General features: G+C 17.5%; 2 protein-coding genes across 9 annotated transcripts in view; one reads left to right on the forward strand and one right to left on the reverse strand.

Annotated features, from left to right (window-relative positions):
• Positions 1-2,149: 2,149 nt before the first annotated feature.
• cin (Molybdenum cofactor synthesis protein cinnamon) overlaps positions 2,150-18,773 on the reverse strand; it is a 46,437-nt gene continuing 29,813 nt past the window's right edge. The window contains exons 1-13 of one of the 6 annotated variants that reach the window (XM_086908367.1): positions 8,055-8,271; positions 6,414-6,498; positions 6,136-6,222; positions 5,637-5,788; positions 5,332-5,519; positions 4,249-4,447; positions 3,843-4,127; positions 3,702-3,768; positions 3,520-3,634; positions 3,168-3,443; positions 2,956-3,095; positions 2,695-2,882; positions 2,150-2,625 (exon numbers count right to left, since the gene is read on the reverse strand). In XM_086908367.1, coding sequence (XP_086764493.1) covers positions 2,398-2,625; positions 2,695-2,882; positions 2,956-3,095; positions 3,168-3,443; positions 3,520-3,634; positions 3,702-3,768; positions 3,843-4,127; positions 4,249-4,447; positions 5,332-5,519; positions 5,637-5,788; positions 6,136-6,166 — 1,869 coding nt within the window. In that variant the 5' untranslated portion in view covers positions 6,167-6,222; positions 6,414-6,498; positions 8,055-8,271 and the 3' untranslated portion in view covers positions 2,150-2,397. Of the gene's footprint in view, positions 2,626-2,694; positions 2,883-2,955; positions 3,096-3,167; positions 3,444-3,519; positions 3,635-3,701; positions 3,769-3,842; positions 4,128-4,248; positions 4,448-5,331; positions 5,520-5,636; positions 5,789-6,135; positions 6,223-6,413; positions 6,509-6,663; positions 6,870-8,054; positions 8,272-18,773 lie in introns of those variants that run through there. The other 5 variants (XM_031918811.2, XM_086908371.1, XM_086908368.1 and 2 more) reach the window with 5 other exon arrangements.
• whd (carnitine O-palmitoyltransferase whd) overlaps positions 9,773-18,773 on the forward strand; it is a 28,520-nt gene continuing 19,519 nt past the window's right edge. For all 3 annotated transcript variants that reach the window (XM_031918810.2, XM_012491265.2, XM_012491266.2), the window contains exons 1-6: positions 9,773-9,994; positions 16,240-16,403; positions 16,490-16,626; positions 16,711-16,987; positions 17,484-17,807; positions 18,410-18,609. In XM_031918810.2, the coding sequence (XP_031774670.1) occupies positions 16,263-16,403; positions 16,490-16,626; positions 16,711-16,987; positions 17,484-17,807; positions 18,410-18,609 (1,079 nt within the window). In that variant the 5' untranslated portion in view covers positions 9,773-9,994; positions 16,240-16,262. The remainder of the gene's footprint in view (positions 9,995-16,239; positions 16,404-16,489; positions 16,627-16,710; positions 16,988-17,483; positions 17,808-18,409; positions 18,610-18,773) is intronic.

Raw genomic sequence — 18,773 nt, forward strand, 5'->3', positions numbered from 1 at the left:
ATTTCAAAAACAATTTCAAAACCAAAAACAATTATAAAAAAGAAATTAATAAATTTGAAATTGTTGAACGCCGAGAAAAAATTTGATATAGGGAAAACATGTTTTTATCCAAAATTCTCACAAATAAAGTTACAAAATAATATTGTTTAGGTATAACTAAGCAATTACTGATTTTAAATTAGTATAGCACAGTATTTGATCGATTTACCAATTAGATTGATTACTATCTTAATTCAACAAAAAAAAAAAATAATAATAACTTCGAGTATAACTGAAATTGTATTACATAGTCAAGAATTATTTATCACTAATAAATATAGACAAATGTATGCAAAATATAAAAATGTATATAAAGAAAGAAAAAAAATTTTAGTAATTAAATATGCATTTAATTCAGAATAATGATGAATCACTTCAGGAATATACAATAATAACTTAAAATATATTGAACTTATCAACTTTTGCGATACGGAAAAAGTGAGACTCAGAAAATATCAACCCAATCTATTATATGAAATTTAAATATTATTAGTATATAAAAAAACATATACAAATTGTTATTGATATTACAAATTGTTATGTTGATAAAAATTATTCAAATATCCTATAAGTCCTATATATCCTATAAGAAAAAAATTCATTATTTTACTTTCAATTATTTTATTTTTACTTACTAATATTACTTACTAGTATTATTATTAATACTATTAATATTATATTAATAATAATATATATTATTAATAATAGTATAGTTATTAGTATTATTATAATACTAATATTGACAAAAATCTATTCTAATTTATAATTTTTAATTTTTTTTAAATTTATTTTAAGTTATAAGTTTTTTTTTATTAACATTAATTGAAAATAATCAAAGAACGATTAATTTTTCAACCAAATTCTCAATTGTATCATTGCTTTCACAAAATATCTAAATACCCGAATAAATTTTGTAAGTGTTCAAATTTTGGATATCAAATATTTTTTTCTGGATACTAAAATATACTATATACTATAAATTCTATATGCTATAAATTATATACTATAAATTCTATACTAAAGATGTATAAAAATTATATAGATATATAAAAATTCAGATATTTTATAATCAATAATTTTAATTAATACTATTAAAATGAAATTTATAAACATTTATATTGGTAAATGGTATAATCTATAAATTAATCGTCGATTCCATTGAAAATTCACTTATTAAAAATCAACATGAAGTTTTAAAAATTATTAATCGATCTAAAGAATCAAAAATATAGACTTCTTAAAGGAAATAAAATTATTGTTAGAAATGACATTTTCATACGGATTTTGCAATCGATATAATTGTTCACTGAATTCAAGATCTGTTGTCAATGGTTTATGGAATAAATTTAAATTCAAAAAAATTTACAGAATAATAGATCAGACAAATTACAAATCGTAAATAAAAAGGAAGTCCCTAAGATTAGTATGCAATATTCTAAAAAAAAACAGCGAAGTAACATTACGAATTCAATGCAGTATACATAATATGTTGATAAAATGACAGAATCTTTGCAATCACAGAAAAAATACGAAAGAAAATATTAAGATGGCAGTTATAATATAAAAAGTCGATTTTATATTGAAAGCAAGCAATATAATATAGCGATTCATGTCTCTTATATCATAGATTTGAAAGATTTATACTATTTAAAAAAATCATTTTTTTTTTTTTTTTTTTTTTTTTAGAAAAACCACAAAAAATTAAAGAAATTATCGAATATTGAAAAAATTGAAAATGGTCAATATTATAGATATTGCTTTATTAGAGATAAAGTGAAAGGATATGTTAATATAACAAAAAGAATAATAATATAATTATAAATTATTCGTACCAAATGGAATGGAGATCAAAATCTATAAAACGAACATAGAATGTCTGTTTAGGGAATTTGTCATAATTAGCTAATTTTTTTTAAAACTTTGGACTATCAATAAATTTGAAAAATCACAAGTTATTGAATAGCCAAATGTATCTTATCTTTTGATAAATAAATATTCAAGAATGCAGATTTATATAAGGATAAAAAAATAATATTTCAATTTATTAAAGAAAATATTTTAAATAATTTTATTAAATTAATTATTAATAGTCAGGAAGTAGAATCAACTGTTTTTTAAAAATATTTAAAAAATAGTTTTATTACAGAAATATAATTATAAAATAAACAAAAATATAGACATATATAAATTTTAAAACATATTTTTTTTAAGAAATATTAATTATGTATATTATAAGCAAATTTATTAATAAAACAAAAAGTGATAAAATCTTTCAAAAATATTATTTTAATTCTATTTAATGTTACATTCATTTAATTATATTTATTGTTAAAATTCTAATATTTTTATTTTTTATTGTTAAAATCCTAATAACATTGCTTCTACCACATCTCCTTCTTGTAATGTAGTCTGTTCTGCCTTACGCGCTGGTAACATTAATAATGCATTTGCATTTTTACAATTAAGTAATTTACTACTAATTTGATCTCCAGTACTATAAGCTAATGGTAAAATGTCTGTACTATTCCATTTTAAAATTGCTCTTGCATACTCAGGACGTGGATCCAAATTATAGGATGACATTAACTATTATCAAAATATATATTAAATATCATATAAATTATTAATTTAAAATAAATAAATACATATACATACTTTTGCTCTCACAGTTATAGGCATGGAAAAATCTTTACATAATTGTTTCAATAAAGGTAGTGCAAATAAATTCATAGTAACAGTTGCAGAAACCGGATTACCCGGTAAACATAATAAATATTTTTTTCTATTTTGAAAGAAGCATGTTGCGAAAGTAGTCGGTTTCCCGGGTTTCATATTTACACGTCCTAAAGTTTAAATTTTTAAATATTATATAATTATCATTGAATATAATTATCTGTACTACTTTAATAATCTTACCGAAATGTATAGTAGCATTGAAATAATGCTGCAAAATAGGCTTCAACATATCTCTATCACCCATTGATACAGAACCTGATGTTATAAGTACATCAGTTTGCTTTAAAGCATATTTAATTTTGTCTATCATAATATTTTCACTATATAATATATATATAACAATTAGATAATAATTTTTTTAAATAAATTAAATAAGATATAAATAAACTTACTCATCTATTGCAATACCCATATCCAAAGGATCAAAACCATTTTCCTTTAATATTGATAATAATGTAATTTTATTGCTATCATATATATGTCCTGGTAATAAAGTAGTTCCAGGATTTTGTAATTCATCTCCTGTAGATAACACACCAATTTTTGGAAGATCAGTGACTAATAATTTTTTATAACCACATGCAGCAGCAAGACCTAATTCTACTGCTCCTAATTTTGTTCCTGATTTTAAAATTAATTCCCCTTTTTTAATATCACAACCAATAGATCTTAAAGAAAATAAAAATAAAAAAAGAATAATATAATTATTATTCAACCAATATTATATAACTAAAAACAAAATACCTAATATCTTGTCCAGATTTTATTTCTTTCATGATTTCGATTTCTTGTTCCTCCATATTATCTGCAGTTCCTTTTATAAGCTTAGTATCTTCAACTTGAATAACTGCTGTTGCATCTTTAAATTAAAAAGAAAAATCAATAAAAAATAAGCAAAAATATTTAATTAAATATATCAAACATACCATCTGGAATTGGAGCACCTGTATTTACTCTTACACATGTACCAGGTTTAAGTTTAATTGTAGTGGCCTATGAATTTAACACTGATATATTAGAAATACTTTAAAATATAAAATATAAAATATCTTTAATATATTACTTACAATGTCCCCAGCTTTTATTCCACTTAATACTTTTCTTTTGCCCTTTCCATCATTTGCTAAGACTGCATAACCATCTTTAATGGAAGCTCTAAATGGTGGTAAATCATACTTAGAATATAAATCACCATCCAATATTCTGTTGTGACTTTTTTCTAAATCCTCTTCTGATTTACCATTAGAATTTAATGGTTCTACATGTTTATATATCAACTGTAAAGCTTCTTCCACACTGATCATTGGATATAAAGATTCTCTATTGCGTTTAACTATATTAGTTAAACATGACTAAAAAATAAAATTTATTTATTTATTTATATTATATTTTATTTTATAATATAGAATATCATTCTGAATTGTATAATATAATATAGAAAATTTTTTATTTAATAAAAAAAATATTTCTTACTGAAATTTTATCTTGTTTTTCTGCAGCAATATTATTTTGCATATTTCCATGCATATTTTTTATTTTTTCCTTATTATCTCTAATCAAATCAACAGCATGTGGTATAGCAGGTGTAATTACACTTAAGCATTCTTTTGCAGCTTTTGGTGATCCCGGCAAATTTATAATTAATGTTTTATCTCGTATTCCACTAACACCTCTTATTAATATAAAACATATATTTAAAAATTTATATATATTGTGTATGTATTTATTTATATAATTATATATGTTGTATGTGTATATATTTATTTAATTGTATTATATTATATTACATTATATTATATTACAAAATATATGTATTGTATAAATTATTTTGTATAAATATTCTATAGAGAATACAAGTTATTTTCTTTAAAATTACTAAAGATATTGATAAATTTTTATCATAAATTAAATTTCAATACAAAAGCCAATCATAGAGTAATAAAAATTTTAGAGTATTGGAAAATAGACTGGAAAATATTCTTTTTTTTTAAATAGAATAGCATATTAATATTTTGTTATTTAAATAAAACAATTGTTATCAAATTTAATAATATTTCCTTGGAATATTTTTTTTATTCCAAACAATTAATAAAGAATACAAATACTATATATAAGAATTATTTCAAATAATTAATAAAGAATATTATATAAGAATTTAATAAAATTAAATTATAAGAATTAAGTACTACTAAGTAAATACTAAGAATTAAGTAATGTAGCGAAATTCCTTATAATACGTATAACACTTTATAATCAGAACACTCTATATATATAAAACAAATATATATAAATATTAAACAATTTTTTAAAATATAACAGAATTTAATAATATATGATAAAAATCATATTTTAATATTTTTTTATTAAGCACTATTTTTATTATTTATTAAAGTAAAAAAGAAAACAACAAAAAATTTAATTTTTTATTTAAAAAATCTCTTGAAAATTATTCAATGAAATCAAAATAGTTTAATATTTTAAATATCTATTTAAATTTTATTTGAAATAAAATTAAAATAATGATGACTTTTAGAAATTTAATCGGATATATTTTACCTAGATAACATAGCCATTGGAGTAATTTTTAAACTAGACATTAGCATGGCTGTAATTATACCAGAAGCTTCTTTATGAATAATTTCTTTTGTTGCTTCAGGAGTCACATCTCTTTTAGAAAATCCTGTACCACCAATTGTTAAGATAACATCTAGTTGTCTACTATCACTCCAAGAAATTAGATTTTCCTAATTATAACAAACTTATATAAAATATTATTAAAAGCTTTTTTTAATTGTAATATAAAAAAATATAATATATATATTTATTAAAATTTTTTTTATATAAATTTTTTATATATATACCTTTATTATATATTCTTCATCTGGAACAATAGTTTTATAATATATTTCACCTTTTAAAATCTTTCCAATATCAGAATTTTTATCTTTAATACATTGCTCTATTTCAAATCCACTTTTATCTTCACTATTATGTTTATAACAACTATCGCTAACTGATGATAAAAATATAAATTTTATTATTAAAAAATAAAAATTTACTTATAAGTAACAGATGTTCAATATAATTGTTTTTTTATAAAAAAAATATAACTTTAAAATTGAATTACAATAATTAATTAAATAATAATAATAATTAATTAAAGAATGATTTATAATATATTATTAAAATTATATAACAATAAAATTTATGATTTATGTTATATAGTTGTTATGTTATATATTATGTTATATAATGTTATATAAAATAATAATATAATAAAAATATCTATCTATTATAATTCCAATTTTAAATTTTTATATAAAATAAATATAATAATAAATAAAAATATAATAAAATTACCTGTTAATAAACCAAATCTTATCGAATCCATTTTTTTATGTAATTATTTTCAGATATTTAATAGTAATAATCCTTTTAAGTAAACTTCTAATAACAAAAAATTAAGAAAATTAATATATGTATATATATATAATATAATTATTAAAACTCTAATTCATATGATTCATAAATATACAACTTAGAAATTTAAATATGACAAATAATTAAAAATATAAATATATACAATACATATATTACTTTTAATATATTTGAATAAAGATAAGTTACAAGATCATTACCGCAAAAATTCCTTCTTGAAGGAATAATATCACATGAGTATTCTCACTTCACTCTCTATACTTACATGACATAATTCCTATTTATCTACACATGATTATTAAAAAAAAATTATTATTGGCATTGTTAATTATTGATAATTATCAACCAATTATAATATTTATATTCAATTATTCATATTCATATTCATAATAATATTCATCAATAATTATATTCAATTATAATATTGAAAATTATTATTATTTACATTACCAATAATTATCGATTATTATTATATTATAATTAATATGTTATTCGATCCAGTTGAATATTTCTTACAAAAAAATATTAACATTAGTCAATATAAAACAAAATATTATCGGAGATATTTATTCAATGATTATTTTTAATAACTCAGAACTATGCTCAAATTGTGATAATTTAGCTGAATTATGCTCAAATTGCGATAATTTATTCTCTTATCTTACTTTGTTATCGTTTATATTTTTAAAAGTAATATTTAATTTCTTTACATTTTTTCGTTTCGTAATTTGTAATTTAAAAATAAATCGTTAGTTTTATAATAAAAAATTATATGAATCATAAAATTATGATCGGAATGAAATATAAAAAAATTTAAGTTTTTGGTACAGTTAATAAATCATTAAATTTAATAAATACCTATTCAAAATTAAAGACTGAGAAAGGCAAAATCTGTAACAAAAAAAATGTAATTCATAATAATTTAAAATTCTTAGTTTATGATTCGAATCGCAACAGTTCTTGATTTAAAAAGAAAAATCTTAGAAACCAAAAAAATTTTAATCAAGTTTTTTAAAAAGTGAGTAATATTAAAACATACTTTATTATTAATTATGATTCACATAAATTCAAAATATAAAAAATGATCATCTATCACTATCATTAAAAAAATTATTTACATTTGTTCAAAAAAGTTCAAATAAAGAAATTTATCTGGAAATGCCATAATAAAAAAATAATATAATAATATTTCGAAAAACCAAATATTTTAAACAATTCTAATATTTTATATTTTTGAAAATAATTAATAACGAAATAAATATTTCGAGAAAATTATGTATTTATTTTTAGATTTAGTATGTATTTATTTGTAGATTTTCTATTATGAATTTTGATATTTATCTAAATTAACCAAAAAATGTAAATATTATGTATGTTAATATTTCTAAATAAAAATATATAATTTAGATTTATAATATAAAATATAATATTGAAATAAAATTCTAACATAGTCTAAAAATAACAATTTAAAAATAAGGTTATACAGATATATATATATGATCTATGTCATAGGAATTGGTACATATTATATGTATATATTTTTATCTTTATTTAATTTATTATAATAATAATATAACTAGAATAATAATATAATATATAACTAGAATAATAATAGAATATATAACTAGAAATTTATAATTTTATAATTATTAACATAAAAAGGATTATTTTTTTTTTGTATTTTGAATTTGACAAGTTTTTAAAATAACAAAAATATTCTAGAGAAATTGACTTAAATATATATAATCTAATATTTTAATATTCATATATAAATAACATAAGTATTATAATTATAATAAGTAGAAATAATATCTAATATATAAATAGTAAACTTCGAATACCTTTGAGGTTATATTTAAAGTATTTATATTCATTTAAGAAAATATTAATGTAAATTCATTTAATAATTTTTTAAACAAGAATATAGTTTTTGAAATGAGTAACTAAGCATATAAGTTAATAGAAATGAAAAATAAATAAGATTTTTAAAACTAAACAAAAAAGTTAAATTAATATATAAACAGGCTTGTTAAAAAAAAATCCAACTTTTAGAAGAATGGGAAAAAGTAATATTGCTAAATGGCATTTAGAAATGAAAATGGAAGAAATAACAGTATTTTATTATATTATCTAGATAAAATTCTTGTTTTATAACGATAATAAAATGTAAATAAAATACTTGTTATTTTCCCTATTTCCATTTCTAAATTTTTTTTAGCAACTTTATAAAAAAGTGAAAATAAATTAATGATTAATTCTCAGAAAAAAATTATTGGTTTTATAATCTCTTTTTCCTAGTAAATAATAATATATAAATTATATATTTTACATATAAGATATTATACAATATTATATTATATATATAAATTATTATGCAATAATGTAAGGGACAACTTTGCATATAAATAAATCTATCTGAAAACCAAACTTATTCAAATTTATATTTTTCGAATGTTATTTATATTATTTATATTATATTTATATTATATTATATATATTATTTCAATTTTTTTACTTTATCAAAATAAATAAAAATACATTCATATTTTTTACTTAATAATAAAGATTAATTCATATGAACAATTTCAAATTAAAAAATCAATATTACTAAGATTTATAATTTTAATTAATATAAAATAATTATAATCTTTTTACAAAAATATAAATATATATTGCTTTATAATAATTTTTTCTTTTTTGATTATATATATTATAGTTTTGAACTGATGATCAATGTAATTTTATTAAAATAAAAATTAAATTACAAATATTACTATATATACAACAATATTATATATTAAAAGATATAATATAGTTATAATGTATAAGTTAATTTATGAATATAACTATATAATATATATAGTATGAAAAAAGCTACATAATATATATAGTAGTAATACCATAATATTAAATTATTATATCAAATAATTAATAAAAATTAAAATAAAGCATAAAAAATAAAAATTTGAAAATTTTGATTTTAATTTTTAATATAAAAAAGAAAAGTCAAATAATTAATATAAATACAAAAAATACTATAATGCTCTACTATAATTATATTAAACTATAACTATTTTACAATATCTTTATAATATAATTTATATATGTGAGCAAATATTTTATAAAATTACAGAAAACTATGTTCGTAACTATAACAATTTATTAATTTGATATAACTTTAATAATTTGGTTGACAATTGATTTGAGAATTGGAATATTATTACCGAACTTATTTTCATTACAATTTAAATTTAAAATAGACTGTGAAATTATTTATAAAATTTCAATTCATAAAAATAGAATCTATTTATGATATTTTTAGAAGTTTTTTTGAAAATTATGAATTGTTTTCTTGAAATATTGATAATTTTTCATTAATTAATGCAAAGAAAAATAAATTTCTCTATTTTACATTTTAGAATTGAAAATTTGATATTTTCCTCTAGATTTTAATATAATATAGTTTTGTTTATATTCTTATATTCTCTGGCTGACAACATTCATATGTCAAATGTAAAGCATCTGACACTTTATAGTTTGGTTTAGCCAATAAGTTGGTAACTTGGTTGTTTGATGCACTTGTGAATTTAAGAGAGGGAGTTAAAAGCAGAGTGAATAGTGTATTACTTACGAAGGAGTCATAGCGTGTAGCGGCAGTACGACGAAAGGTGTAAAGGTGGATTGAAATATTTGAAGATTTATAATTGTGACTTACTTTGTGAAATATTTTTTATGATAAAATTTTTTTTCGTATGCGACATAAGAAGTTTTATTAATTTTGGTAATGTTATGATAATTAATTTTTATTTATTTATGAATATAAGCAATACATTAGAAAATAGTAGTTTATTAATAGCGACTAAGTAAATTATTTTGGCCTACTTACACGTAAAAAATCCAAGATGGGAGGCACAACCACACACACCCTTGAGTTTAACCAATGAGAATACATGTTTAGTTCTTAAGGCTAATAACCTTTGACTTCCATTTTATTTATATAAACGAAATGCTATGGAATGATTATACTTTCTTCTAACAAAGAAGAGTATGATTACATTATAGAAATTACAGAAATGTCATTCAAAAAATATTATTAAATTTTAAATATAGCTTTTGCTTTTATATTAATTCCAATATATCAATTTCAAATAAATTATAAAATATTTATGTGTTGATATAACACATTAAATAACATTATGATTAATTTATTTTCATCATACTTTTTATTATATATTACATACAAATAGTTAATTTAAATTTCACATTTTTTAATAATTATATAAATAAATTAAAAAAATAAATTAAAAATATTTATGAAAAATGAATTGATTTACTTTTAATATACCATATGGGATATTATAAAATAATTCATCTTTGTATTTTAAACATTAAAATATTATTGTATCTTAGATTTTTATTTATATGTTTTATAACTTTGATTTTATCTTTTTAATGTAATTAACACATATTTACAAAATAATATTTATAATTAATTAATTAAATAATAAAATTTGATATGTCATCTTATTATCAAAATTGAAATATATGTTTTTTATATTTTATATTAAATCTAATATTTAATTTGCAAAAAACAAAAATTATAAAAATGTGATGTATGAAATTTTATAAATGTATAGAAATAATGTAAATAGAAATAATGATAAAAATATATATTATATTATATTTATGTGAAATTTACAATTCATTTAATTTAATATTTATTTTTTATGTTTTATTTTAAAATATATTTAATATTATAAACTATATTAATATTTGATCAATTTATGATATTATTTAAATGTTTATATATAAAAAATTTTAATAACATTTATGATTTTAATTCTCATACATATATAATATAAAAAAAAGTTTTTTTTATTATAATCATTTGTAAAATATTTTGTTTTCAAAATCATGAAAAATAATTATGACTAACAAATAATTATAGTAAAAATAAAAATATGTAATATGTACTAAAAATAAAATATTGCAGAATATATATGTATTCTAACATAAAAAATACAATAAGACAGAAAACATTTATACAAAAACGAATTGAAAAAAAGAATAATATTTTTCCATTTGAAACTTTATTTTTAAAAAATTCAAATTTAAAAACATATCAAATATACATGAATTTCAATTAAATTAGATTTAAAATTTAAATTAAATTAAAATAATTATTCTGCTTGCAAAATTAAAAAAAATTTTTGAAATAAAATTTTTTATAATAGTATATTATTATGATATAATTTTTATTATATAAAAATAATCTTTTTGAAACAATTTATATATATAATGTATATATACGATCCGACTGAATATAAGAATGATTTCTCATGATATCTCAAAAATAAAATAAATTTTTTTTATTAAGGCTATGTTTTCGAAAAAATCAAATTTGAAAACTTTTTAAATACAAATTAAATTGATTAATTTTTAATCAGATATGAATGAATTATATAAATATAAATGATAAAAAATTATTCTATAAATATAGGAATCCTATATGAAAATAATTAAAAAATATAAAATAAAATAATATTATTTGTAATATTTTTCCTGTTTTTGAGAAAATAGAGATTAAACATGTAGTTAGAAGTTATCAAGAATTGACGATTTCTAAAATTCGTATTTTCGAAAATTATTTCTAAAATTTGTATTCTCGAAATTTAAGCAAAATAAAATTAATTTTACATTTTTTGCTTATTTTATATATATTCTATTTTCATTTATAGAATAACTTTCTTGATAATTTTATTGATAATTTATTCGTATCCAATTAGGAATTAACCAATTTCATTTATAATTGAACAATTTTTGAATTTAAAAATCAAATTTTAGATGAAAAAATTTTATTCTATTTTTTTTACTTATTCATAAGAAATTATGTTTATATATGTTATTTGATCAGACCTTTTACATATATTATTACATAATAAAATAATTACAAAATTAATGATATTAAAAATTAATATTATTATTTTATTTATTATTATTAATTATTATTATAATTATTATAATTGTTATAAAATTAATTAAATTAATTTTTTTTCGTCAAGTTGGAATTTTAATATATTCGAAAATATTCAAAGTTCAATAAAAAATACAAAAAAAAATCATATATTTAATTTTGTTAAAAATATATAAATTCTTTTCGAAAAAATTGACTCTAATATTCATTGAATATTTATATATTTGATTGACTCGAACTAATCGACTATATGTTGTAATTTATTTTTTCGGTTCATTCATTTATGTTTATTGAATTATATAATCAAAAATACACAGAATATTAATTTATAATAAATTTTATTCTTACAAAAATTGTAGAAAATGTTAGCTATTCCGTTATACATAATTATGAATTAATTTCTAATATTTCCTGACTGTTCTATTATTTTAATTAATTAAGTTTATTTTTTCATAGTCTTGATATAGTTTTGACTTAAATGTATGTATATTTGGCTAATATTTAAAGTCGTACTTTTTTTTTGAAAACAAGCTTCATACGAAAAAATTTTATTCTATATTTTCGATTTATTTATTAATGTAGAATTATTCTTTCTGATTATATCATTAGTTATTATTCTGTAAATTATTTGTTATTATTATTATCAATGTCATATATAAAAGAACATAATGTAAATGATATGTTATGTGTGATATAATAAGATTAATTATAATATAATTAATCTAATCAATATAAGATTTATTTCAGTTTTAAAAATATCTATAATGTTTATTATTATTATGTTCTGTAATTGAAAATAATAATGAAAATCTGCATATATAATATATAAAAGTATGAAAAAATAGCATAATATATGTGAAAGTTTATGCTACATTACTTTTGCAATTGTATTGGTTCTTCTCTTTTTATAAAGTAATAATAATAAAACTTCGTTTAAAACAAATTTCAACAATATTTCAATCAAAATAAATTTTTCATGATAGCATCATAACTGATTGATATGGACATATACATATTAATTATATATATTAATTTAAAAATCCATTTAACTGCAACATCAGTATGATATGGCATTTTTTGTCCTGTTCTTTTTAAGAATTTTAAAAATCAATATTCATTACATTATTTTATGATTTTAGATTTAATTTTTTTTTCTCTTTTTTTACAATTTGGCCAATTTACAATATTTTAGTTAATATTTTATAAGTTTCGTTAAACTTTTGATTATTTTTGAATCAAAATTAATATATTTTAATGATTTTTACAATAATATATATGAAATAACGAAATATTGATATATTCAATTATAATTTGATTTTATCAATTATTATTGAATTGTATTGATTTGAGAAAGATTATTATTATTAGTATTAATTTAAGAAAGATTATTATTATTAAGTATTTATTTAAAACTAAAATTATATTTATAATTAAAATTTTATTATTTGTTATTATATTTTATCTTAAAGAAATTAAATAATTTAAAAACTTTTTTAATTCTAATGTTCTATATATATAAACTTTTAATTTTTTTAATTACATTATAATATTTAAATTTATTTTGAATTTTAAATAATAAATGATTATAAATATTAAGAAATGATAATTCTTGATAATAAATTATGATAAATATATTTAAATTATATTATTAGTTTTGGCTATTTTAATTTTTCATATTGTTAAAGTATTTAAAAATTTAATAAATATATTAATAAAAAATATATTATATGAATATTACATATAAATTGATAAATAAAATAATTAATCATCTCTTTTATTTAGAGATATATATAAAAAAATATATAAAACAATATAAAATTATAACTATGTGGCAATATATTTTATTTAGAAAAATTATAAACAGATATTATATATATTTATAAAATATATTTTGTTTTAATCTACAAATAAAATAAACAAATTTTAAGATAATTTTAATATCTAATAATATGAATTATTAATGTTTAATATATAAAATATCAATTTATAACATTATATTTAAATTGACTTTGATTTGTTTCTGCATTTTTTATTATATTTATTTTTTTGCATTTTCTTTAGAATTTATCTATAATAAATAATATTAACATAATATTTTAATTTAATATTTTAACATAATATTTTAAAACATATATTTAAGATAAAATAAATTTTATACGGATATTCTATTTTAATTTTTGTAGTAAATGTTTCAAAAAATATAAAAGATAAAAGAAAATGTTTTAAATAATTATACAAGTTAAATGCTGACATTTATTTGATTTTATAATAAATTAAAAAAACTAAAAAAAAAACTTCTAAATATGTAGAAACCAATATTTTTTATTGTGTATTATTTATTTATTTATTATTATTTATTTATTTATGGTTTTTGTGTGAATTATTATCAAGATATGAACTTCTATTGTATTTGATGTATACCGTATATTCGCATAATACGAGGAGAGGATGTAACTACATTATTGCATTTAACTCTTCACCTTATAACATCGTGACATGAATTAAAAAATAAATACAACGAATGCAGACTCTAATTGTAACAAAGATTAAATTTTATTTTTGATATTAATTTCAAGCTATAATTGCTGTAAATATGTAAATATTGTATATAATATTTTTAAATATTCTAAAGATATAAATAGTTAATGTTAATTATTAATGTCAATGTTAATATTACTGTTTACAAAAACATTGATAAGACAAGAGATTTCAAAATATTATTTGCGCTATTATAAAATATGAATATATCAAAATTTAATAATAGTTATTCACTGTATTGTAAATAAACTTATGCATTGAAAAAAATAGTTATGAATTTAAATATTTATTCAGTCTAAAATTTCAAATTATATGATTGTAATCTAAACTATGAGAAACACATACGATACAAATCTAACTGCAATTCCTCATGGAATAAAGTAATTGTTTGCTAAAATTATGGCCACGTTTCCAACTAGACAAATCGTCTAAAGTCCAAGGTTATATAACTGAAGCGTATAATTCAATCGTTCATTTGCAAGAATAGATTATTTTTAATCGTTTCTTAATTTTTATTAGATAACAAAATTTTTGAAACTTTTCTTCCTTTCTTAATTTTTATTATAAGATAAAATATATTATATATGATTAGAGATAATAAAATTGATATAATAATGACTTTTGTATGATGTGTATATTATATTTAATAATTTTTGTGCTAAATTTTTTATTTGTGTTTAGAATTCGAAACAAAAACAATTTTGAAAAAACCAAACATAATATATTTGAATGTATGCAGATTTAATATCTTTTTAATATAATAACAATATGACGATAGAATAATAACATGATTATATGATAGAAATTATAAAAATAATTAAAGTTAATTTTTGAGTTTATTGAATTCATAAAATTATATATATTTTTATAAATTGTATTATTATTTATTACTATAATTTTATAGTATGAAAATATTATTGTATTTTATCAAAATACATGATAATTTATATTGATATTTTCATGATATTATTTCTATGAAATAATATATATTTATATAATTTTCTCATAAATTATCATATACTTTAAAAGAAAATATTTATTTATTTAATAAATGTAGTTTAATCATTAAATCATTATATAAAATAAATTTTTATTAAAAAACATAATATTGTAAAAACCATGTAAATTGTAAAATATACATATATCTTAAAAATGAAAAATAGATATTTTATAATAAATATTTTTAAATAGTATATTTTAAATATTATCTTATTTTGAAGCATAAAAAATATGCTAAAATTAGAAAAATTTTTGTTTTCTTGTTATTAATTTTTATTATTTTTTATTATTATTTATTGCTATTTATTTCATCATATTTATTATATGATAATTTATTTTATAATTTAAATATAATTTAAGAAATTATATATAATAAAAATTATATTTTATTATATATATTATATTATATTATATATAATATAAATTTGTCCTTTTAATGTACAGTTAATTTTATTTAATTTATTTTTTTATCATAAATTTAATTTCAGTCTTATAAATTTATTTATTTATTTCAGCTTTATAATTTATAACTGATGATATGGCAGAAGCACATTCAGCTGTAGCATTTAGTTTTTCTATTACTCATGAGGGATGGGATGTTAATTTTGATAGAGAAGTTTTACATTTAGTATGGCAATCAGGTATCCGTTCTTGGAAAAAAAGATTTTTTAGATTTGTTGTAAGTAAATAAATATTAATTTAGAATATTTATAAAATTATAATATAATTTTTGAATGAATATAAAACGAATTAAATAAATTTCAGAACAATTTAAGAAGTGGTGTATATCCTGCTTCTTTAGAAAGTTTATGGTTTACTATAGCTGTAGTGACTGCTATACATTTTGCTGGTTTTAAGGTACCTTATGATCTTGTTGGAAAAGCGGCACCATATCTTTCAGCGTAAGTTTATATTTAGCATAGTTTATATTTTTTTTAATATAATTTTTATATAATTTTAATAGAATAATTTATATTTTTATATAGATCTTCAGTATTGGCTCATTTAGCAGGATCTTTTATAATTGGATTGCTTTTATGGTTGATAGTAATATATGTAATTCGATATACTTTTAAATTGTTACTTATGTACAAGGGATGGATGTATGAATCAAGAGAAAAAGGATGTAGTGCATCAAGGATCACTAAAACATGGACGACATTAGTGAAATTGTTCTTTGGATGGCACAAACCAATGCTTTATAGTTTTCAAGGATCATTGCCACGCCTACCATTACCCTCAGTAGTAGATACAATGAAGCGGGTTAGAATATAGAATATTTCATAATTTTACAAAATGTTCAATTTTAATTTATAATTACAAATTACACGTAAATTATTATAATTACTGTACAAGAAAAATAAGAATCAAATAGTTTTGAGTATAATAATTTCATATAATTTTTTTATAAATACATATATTCATATATAAAAATCATATAAAAAAAAGATCACATATATTTTTTTATATGAAATTTTTACTACATTAATGCAATTCGCTATTTCTAAAAAAAATACAAAAATAAAAAGTAAAAATCAATTTATAACTAATATCATAATTAGTTAATTTAAAGGATATTCTAGTTTTTAATTTTATAAAATTATATGAAAAACAAAAAAAAATAAAATACACTATTTTTTATATTTTTATATATATTATTATATATTATTATATATTATTAGATATAGATTATATTCATTTCTTTATTTATTTATATTTATCGAATCTATATATATGTTATATATATATATTTAAATAGTACCTACGAAGTGTTCGACCATTGCTCGATGACGAAAATTATGCTCGAATGGAGACATTAGCTAATGAATTTCAAAAAGGAATTGGTGTGAAACTTCAGCGATATTTAATTTTAAAGTCTTGGTGGGCTACTAATTATGTTTCTGATTGGTGGGAAGAATATGTGTATTTACGTGGACGATCTCCTATTATGGTTAATTCAAATTTTTATGGTATTGATGCTATTCTTATGTATCCTACTAATATACAAGTTGCCCGTGCTGCAAATGTTATTTATTCATGTCTACAATATCGACGACTCATTGAACGGCAAGAATTAGAACCGGTTAGTAATTTATTTTGTATTATATAAATAATATAATTTTTTATATTTAATTAATCAAATATTTGGTAATTATTTGTGAAAAGATACTGTTAATTATTTAAATGAGATAAATAGTTGTTTTAAATAATTTTGCATAACAAAATTTTTCATTTGAAACTTCATTTTTGAAAAAATGAATTTGAAAATTGTTCAAATATAATTGGTTGATTCCCGATTAAATAAGAATGAATTATCAATAGGAGATTATTCTATATGTAAAATTAAAATGTAAAATTAATTTTATTTCGTTTAAAAATTAATTTTCAAAAAAAGCAAATTTTAGAATTTGTTGATTTTCTCAAAAATAAGAAATTAAACAATAAAACTTTATTCTATTTTTTTGCTTATTTTAATATAGAATATTGTATCTATAATTTATTTATATTCAATCGAAAATTAATCAATTTTATTTATATTTAAAACTTTTCAAACTCAATTTTCTCGAAAATTAAATAATAATTGATAACAAAAAAATTATTCAATTTTTTATTTTTTTGTTTTTGTATATTTCATACTAATACTATTATATATAAATTTAAACAATTTTTATTTTTTTTTTACAGATATTAATCCAAGGATTGGTGCCTCTCTGTTCATGGCAATATGAAAGAGTATTTAATACTACAAGAATACCAGGACGTGAAACAGACAAAATTGTACATTATCAAGATTCTAAACATATTGTTGTATATCATAAGGGAAAATATTTTAAAGTTCCAATTTATCACAAAAATAGAATTCTTCAACCTCCTGAAATTGAAATGTAAGTTAGATATAATTTTATATTTTTATATTTAATTCTTAATCATATATAATATGTTTTTTAATATGAATTTTGATGAATTTTAATATGATTTAATTATTTTATTCTAAAAATAAAATAAAAATATGCAAAATAATCTCAATATGGATTAAAATTACTTAAAT

This window comes from Apis florea, unplaced genomic scaffold (assembly GCF_048593485.1).
Source record: "Apis florea isolate Af1SG1 unplaced genomic scaffold, ASM4859348v1 contig_3078_pilon, whole genome shotgun sequence".
Taxonomy (NCBI): domain Eukaryota; kingdom Metazoa; phylum Arthropoda; class Insecta; order Hymenoptera; family Apidae; genus Apis; species Apis florea.